At 41.5% G+C, this 7,644-nt stretch overlaps 1 protein-coding gene across 2 annotated transcripts; it reads left to right on the top strand.

Annotated features, from left to right (window-relative positions):
* Positions 1 to 985: 985 nt before the first annotated feature.
* LOC105020237 (poly [ADP-ribose] polymerase 12-like) lies at positions 986 to 3,098 on the top strand. 2 transcript variants are annotated; one of them, NM_001303820.1, is given in 3 exon segments: positions 986 to 1,310; positions 1,725 to 1,860; positions 2,324 to 3,098. In NM_001303820.1, coding segments are annotated over 3 exon segments (759 nt in total). In that variant the 5' UTR covers positions 986 to 1,050; the 3' UTR covers positions 2,687 to 3,098.
* The last annotated feature ends 4,546 nt before the right edge of the window (positions 3,099 to 7,644 follow it).

Below are 7,644 nucleotides of genomic sequence, written 5' to 3' on the forward strand. Positions count from 1 at the left end.
ATTAGTGGTTGATCTGCAGGCACCGGCCACCATCACAAGCTTCTATAGCCACAAACTGATATACATATTCAACAGGCACAAAAGCTAAATTGGGAACAATCATTTGCTTTTGGGTCTTAATGTAAGGTTAGGATTAAGCATTATCAGTTGAACTGTGTGGATAATGTAAGGGTTACGTTTCTAGTTCGTTCTATTTTATTTTAAACATTCAAGTTTGAGCTGGATCTGTAACATGCTGTATATATGTGCATAATCTATAAGTAGAATCACTATCATACCTCATTTAACCATAGAATTCCAAGTTTGAAAGGGAGTGGTTTTGATCAGCACATAGATGGCATAGTACACAATGGCTATCCCACCATTGCACCAATGTAACTTCAGTTTCTCTGTCCTAGTGTTTGTCCAAGATATATGGAACAAAGAGGTCACTCATATAAACTATAAAGAATAATGAAAACGTGTAAGGATGAAGATTACAACAAGATAATTATTATATAGTTAACAATGATATGTTAAAACATTCAAAATCTGAAAGGGATTTGATTTGAGTGAGAAGACTTGTCTGTAGGCTTTAAATTGTTTTTGAATAGGATGATTATGACATCTATTGGACATAGTTGGTATTTAAGTTTTAAATTCAGTAAGACAGTATACACTTTTTTATGAATTTTATTAGAACAATATACTGTCGAAGGACGTATTTACATTCCAATCATACAAATGCTGTGTTTAGACCGGTAGCTTTGCAAGTGTGTTTACTACATCTGTGTTTATTCGTTTTTGAATCAGCTATTTTGAAATCAGATATTTTTCAAAAAAATATGTGATTTGGAACAATACGTTGGTTTCAAATGCCGGGCCTATGCTTATTTCAAACATGTTACTTGCATGGTGTTGACATTTGTTTTGAATATTTTTTTTTAGGAGGAAATAAAGCAGGCTTCCGGTTTCAATTTACCCGAAATTACACAACCCTTTTAGTCACTGAAAGTGTCGTAGTTTCAAACAGGATAGAATAGATCTACTTCTGTTGTTGTGGGGCAAATTATGGAATCAACAGTAACGAAATTAATTTGCGCAAATAATGGCTCAATGAACGTGAACGATATAGAAGCGATGTGCGGTGTGTCAGTGCGAGATGTAATTTTAAACCTGGATAGGTTTTGTTTAGTTGTCTTTAACGGAGAGCAAAGAGTTGTAGCTAAGACTGTTGTTCGACTCTGCAAATCACAAGATTGCCATGGATGCAGAAATCTACACTTTTGTAAACGATTCCTGTTTGGAGAGTGCCCTTTTGTTCAGAGAAGGCATGTTCACTAACTTGTTGCCTCACAATTTAAATTACTCTTTTAAAAATCAGTAAGTTGTAGCCAAAAGGTCTCTGGGGAACGTTTGTTTCATAGACGTGTTTAACCATGTGTAATCGAGACAAATAAAATAACCTGTATTTTTAATGCATGTCTATTTCTGTAGGTCCCAGCCAACATTTGTTGTTATTCTGTAATTACGCATGCAATACGCATTGAATTGGAACACTGTTGCTGAAATGTTTTTAGGTTGTGCGGTTTGTAAGCTAAATATGTCACAATTTAGTTAACGGTAATAAATAGACTTACAAATCATACTGTGTAGCCTCACTGTCGGCTATAATACACATGGAGGGCACATGAATGGATGCATCAAGGTTGTCAATTAATTGGACTGTTTACATTTGACTTCAGAGGAGGTTGTCGCTTCAGCCATGAACTCACCTCTGGGAACAACAGAATCATTCTAAAAGAAAACGGACTGGAGAAACTGGACAAAGCTGAGCTGTGCACTCTGCTTCTTCAGAATGACCGCTTCCTCTTACCACCAGTAAGTATTCTGCCTTATGCTCAAGTATGCTCTGTCTAGGTAACGGTTCTATTAACTAACAGCAAAAGCATGATGGTGCTAGGTATTGACTTGGGATCCCTGTTACTGTCTCATAGCTTCTGTGGGAGCATTGGCTGTGCCTTTTAAGCCATCTCCATTTTGAAGTACATTTTATTATTCAAGTGTATTACTCATGGCTCATCCCGTCCCATAAAACTTTGCTTCCCTTTATTGAAAATAAATGGTCCTTTGTTGTTTCATCACCGCCAACATGTTCAGTAAATGGCCTGCAAGGCATTATGTGTAGCAGTCATGAGATACTATATTAAAATGTGTTTCTCCAAACCTTCAACATATTGTGCAGGGATTTTAACTCCTTTTCCCATGATAATGAAGATTTTGTGCATGCCTGTGTGTGCGCTTATGTGTGTTGACCCTTATACAAATATCTTCCCTCTGCTAGGTGTGCCATGACTATAACAATGATGTGGGAGAGTATGGAAAATGTGAAGAACGTGAGAAATGCAAGAGGCTTCATATCTGCGAGACATACCTCAGGGACAACTGCAACTGTCCCAGATGTCATGATTTCTTTGAACCCCACCCATTTCAATCCTTGCAAGACAGAGGTGTTCCCGTAAAGCTAATTGGCTCCCTGAAGTCTGTGTACATGAATGCTGAATGGTTGCAAAAGCAAGACCGTGCAAAACAGGGCAAGCAGGCAAAAGCTCAAGTTAATGCAATCGCTTATACACGTAACCAGTCGAACAGAGTCCCAGAGAGTAGTCAGTGTAATGGCAACACTTTTGGCATGTTGAATAAGTAATGAGTCAATGGTTCTTAACTGGTTTTCTTCTAGAATAATATTTAACCAAGTTATTGCAGTCTGTCTATGTTTTACAATTCTTTGGGGGCTGAAATGCTGTCTGAATAAAAAACAAAAAACTTTTGTTGTATAGTATTTTGGTAAACTCACCTGTTTCCACATAGCTCTTGCCCTAAAGGGGCATTATCATATTTTTCACAAATTTTCAATGTGGACATTTATAGTGTATCAGTTATAGGCAGTCTAGTATTGATTGTACTAGACCTTTAATATGTTTGGGAACCTGTAGTACAATTTTATTATCACATATTTCAATCCATAATTTGAAGGAAAGCTTGTTGACACATGCATTTGCATCTAACTGAAAAATAATCTAACTTTGCAAGTTCAATAAATATAGACCTAACCCCGGCCTCTTAAGACTAATATTTCTTCCTTGCTTTTAATAACATGTTTGTTACACCTTATTCAAATGATCAGCTCATTATCAAGTCCTTGATGAGCTACATCGGGTATGTTTGGGCAGAGGAGAGATCTCAAACGTGCAGGGCGGGATGCAGGGTTGAGAAACACGGCTGTAGAGTGATGAATCACACATCACCAGTGGCATTTTTATATGTAAACATTTTGTGGGGCACAAACCATTTCAAAATATAGGATACATACCAGTAAAGCTACAAAACTCCCTCTTGCTACTGATGTGTTTATTTAACACATCAACAAACAGCGTGGCTCCACAAAACACTTTTAACTACAGAGCAGCTTGCTTCTACCAGGTGTTGTAGTACACATACTGGAGAGAGAGAACTTCTTGTGTAATTGCTCTCCTTCTCTCTCACACACATGTAAAATTACCACTTGTCACATTTACAAACCTAAATTAGGAATGCAACCAAGCTCAGCACCAATGTGCCTGCAGGGCCATACGTGAACAGCAGTGAGCTCAACACCACTGAAGGCCACAACAAAGCGGAAAGACAACTTTTTAGGGATACAGATCCATTCTATGATAACAACCTTAATAGATAGGCATGGACACACTGACACTCATCACCATCTATATCAATCGATCCAGCACAAAAATATGACCAATGCATGAACCAGCACCACAAAAGCAGGATGATAAAATATGCTTTCACTCACCAAGGCTGAGGGCTCACTTGAAGAGAAAGGTGGCATGGCGCTTCTTCCTCTGGGCAAACTTTTCAATGACTTTGGGAATGAAGTCATGTTGCTGCTGAATCAGCTGGCTTTCGATGGACAACATGGCCAATGCATTGAGTCGCGGCTGTCCCATGGTATTAAAGGTTTTTACCCTCTTCAAGGTGGAAAAGTTCCTCTCTGACACTTTGACTTCCACAAACCCCAAAAACCTCTCTGTCACTCTATTGTCAGGTAGAGTCAGAATTGCAATACAACCACCATTTGTGATTTACAGGAGACGTCAGTTGTGTCATCTGCCTGTATGGCAACAATCTCCTCCCTGTACACTTCATACATACAGTCTAACAGTTCGTTTTGTACAGTGCTAGATGTCCCTTTGAAGATGGGCTGAGGGTGCCTCTGAAGTCTCGAATCGCCCTCACTCATAGTCCTGAAAAAGGCATCTGAATATTCCAGGATTCAGGGAGTCCACCAACTCGTCGTGCCCTCGCAGTGTGGTTTCACATTTTCCACACAGTTTAATACATGTTATGATCCGACTTAGAACGTACCACCTGTTTTCCTTCACGTGTTTGTTATGCTGCTCAATACAGCGCCTGTATGCACCGTCAACTTGAACACGTACAATGTACATTGCATTGTGAGAGAGGGGCTAGCCCCACATTCACGCTTAGCCTATGGCCTACTACTACAGAACGCAGTCTGAAGCAGCAAGGCAGGGACCAATGAACATGAAATAAAATCCTAACATAAATTATATGCAATTTAGGAAGATGCTATATTCATAGATAATAAATTATAGAAAGTAATCTTCGAGAAATAAAAATAACATACCTTTGTTGCCTTTCCTGATGCAGCTTGACTGTGCCCCTGTGCACAAAGCAGGGTCCATGAAGACATGGTTCGACGAGGTTGTTGTGGAGGAACTCGAGTGGCCCCCACAGAGTCCTGACCTCAACCCCACTGAACAGGTTTGGGATGAATTGGAACAGCGATTGTAAACCAGGCCTTCTCATCCAACATCAGTGCCTGACCTCACAAATTCTCTTTTGGCTGAAAATCTTGCGGAAAGCCACCCCAGAAGAGTGGCAAGTTCAAATAGGTGTGGTGGTAGGGTGTACACATACTATTGCTATGGAGTGTATGTATTGATTCTGCTGTGCGGATATACCTCGATCAGCCATAACATTATGACCACTGACAAGCGAAGTGAATAACATTGATAATCTCATTATCGTGGCACCTGTCAGTGGGTGGGATATATACACTCACCTAAAAGATTATTAGGAACACCTGTTCAATTTCTCATTAATGCAATTATCTAATCAACCAATCACATAGCAGTTGCTTCAATGCATTTAGGGGTGTGGTCCTGATCAAGACAATCTCCTGAACTCCAAACTGAATGTCAGAATGGGAACGAAAGGTGATTTAAGCAATTTTGAGCGTGGCATGGTTGTTGGTGCCAGACGGGCCGGTCTGAGTATTTCACAATCTGCTCAGTTACTGGGATTTTCACGCACAACCATTTCTAGGGTTTACAAAGAATGGTGTGAAAAGGGAAAAACATCCAGTATGCGGCAGTCCTGTGGGCGAAAATGCCTTGTTGATGCTAGAGGTCAGAGGAGAATGGGCCGACTGATTCAAGCTGATAGAAGAGCAACTTTGACTGAAATAACCACTCGTTACAACCGAGGTATGCAGCAAAGCATTTGTGAAGCCACAACACGCACAACCTTGAGGCGGATGGGCTACAACAGCAGAAGACCCCACCGGGTACCACTCATCTCCATTACAAAAAGGAAAAAGAGGCTACAATTTGCATGAGCTCACCAAAATTGGACAGTTGAAGACTGGAAGAATGTTGCCTGGTCTGATGAGTCTCGATTTCTGTTGAGACATTCAGATGGTAGAGTCAGAATTTGGCGTAAACAGAATGAGAACATGGATCCATCATGCCTTGTTACCACTGTGCAGGCTAGTGGTGGTGGTGTACTGGTGTGGGGGATGTTTTCTTGGCACACTTTAGGCCCCTTAGTGCCAATTGGGAATCGTTTAAATGCCACAGCCTACCTGAGCATTGTTTCTGACCATGTCCATCCCTTTATGACCATCATGTACCCATCCTCTGATGGCTACTTCCAGCAGGATAATGCACCATGTCACAAAGCTCGAATCACTTCAAATTGGTTTCTTGAACATGACAATGAGTTCACTGTACTGAAATGGCCCCCACAGTCACCAGATCTCAACCCAATAGAGCACCTTTGGGATGTGGTGGAACGGGAGCTTTGTGCCATGGATGTGCATCCCACAAATCTCCATCAACTGCAAGATGCTATCCTATCAATATGGGCCAACATTTCTAAGGAATGCTTTCAGCACCTTGTTGAATCAATACCACGTAGAATTAAGGCTGTTCTGAAGGCGAAAGGGGGTCAAACACAGTATTAGTATGGTGTTCCTAATAATCCTTTAGGTGAGTGTAAGGCAGCAAGTGAACATTCTATCCTCAAAGTTGATGTGTTAGAAGCAGGAAAAATGGGCAAGCATAAGGATCTGAGCCACTTTGACAAGGGACAAATTGTGATGGCTAGATGACTGGGCCAGAGAATCTCCAAAACGGCAGCACTTGTGGGGTGTTCCCGGTCTGCAGTGGTCAGTACCTGTGGTGAACCGACATGGGCAATCAAGGCTAATTGATGTACGTGGGGAATGAAGGCTGGCCCGTGTGGTCCGATCTAACAGACCAGCTACTGTAGCTTAAATTGCTGAAAAAGTTAATACTGGTACTGATAGAAAGGTGTCAGAACACATAGTACATCGCATTTTTTTGCTTATGGGGCTGCGTAGCCGCAGACCAGTCAGGGTGCCCATGCTGACCCCTGTACTGCCGAAAGCGCTTACAATGGGCATGTGAGCATCAGAACTGGACCACAGAGCAATGGAGGGTGGCCTGGTCTGATGAATAATGCTTCCTTTTACATCGCGTGGATGGCCAGGTGCGTGTGTGTCGATTACCTGTAGAACACATGGCACCAGGATGCACTATGAGAAGAAAGCATGTTCTGCGGGAATCCTTGGGTCCTGCCATTCATGAGACCTATACCATCTACCTAAGCATTGTTGCAGTCCATCTGCACCCTTTCATGGCAACGGTATTCCCTGATAGCATTGGTCTCTTTCAGCAAGGTAGTGCGCCCTGCCACAAAGCAAAAATGGTTCAGGAATGTTTTGAGGAACACAACAATGAGTTCAAGGTCTTGATTTGGCCTCCAAATTCCCCAGATCTCAATCCAATTGAACATCTTTGGGATGTGCTGGACAAACAGGTCCGATCCATGGAGGCCCCACCTCGCAACTTACAGGACTGCTAACATCTTGGTGCCAGATACCACAGCACACTTTCAGAGGTCTAGTGGAGTCGAATACTTGATGGGGCAGGGCTGTTATGGCGGCAAAAGGGGGACCCACACAATATTAGGCAGGTGGTCATAATGTTATGGCTTATGGGTGTACAATCTTTGTAGAATACGTGTCCATCTTATGTGCAAATCGTCGTTTTTGAGTGTAAAATTTGAGGAAATGAAGGAGACAAATGAACGGCATATGTCACTAATGTGATTCGGTTTCCAACGTTTACCAAAACGTGTATTTGTCAAAAGTAATGTCAAAAAGTCAGGCCCTGCGCTAAAAATCCTGTCCTTGTGCCAGTAAATAATAAATAACATTTTATGTATTGTCCTAATACGTCGGCGACTTTTATTCTGAAATATTCCACTTCTTTGTGACCC

The sequence above is a fragment of the Esox lucius genome, chromosome 23 (assembly GCF_011004845.1).
Source record: "Esox lucius isolate fEsoLuc1 chromosome 23, fEsoLuc1.pri, whole genome shotgun sequence".
NCBI lineage: Eukaryota > Metazoa > Chordata > Actinopteri > Esociformes > Esocidae > Esox > Esox lucius.

Excerpts from the sequence above, each read along its gene's own strand:
- LOC105020237 (XM_010887096.3), top strand. The coding sequence starts at position 1,244 with ATGGATGCAGAAATCTACACTTTTGTAAACGATTCCTGTTTGGAGAGT. Across the intron at positions 1,363-1,724 it reads AATTACTCTTTTAAAAATCA|AGGAGGTTGTCGCTTCAGCC; the intron begins GTAAGTTGTAGC and ends ATTTGACTTCAG. Across the intron at positions 1,861-2,323 it reads ACCGCTTCCTCTTACCACCA|GTGTGCCATGACTATAACAA; the intron begins GTAAGTATTCTG and ends TCCCTCTGCTAG.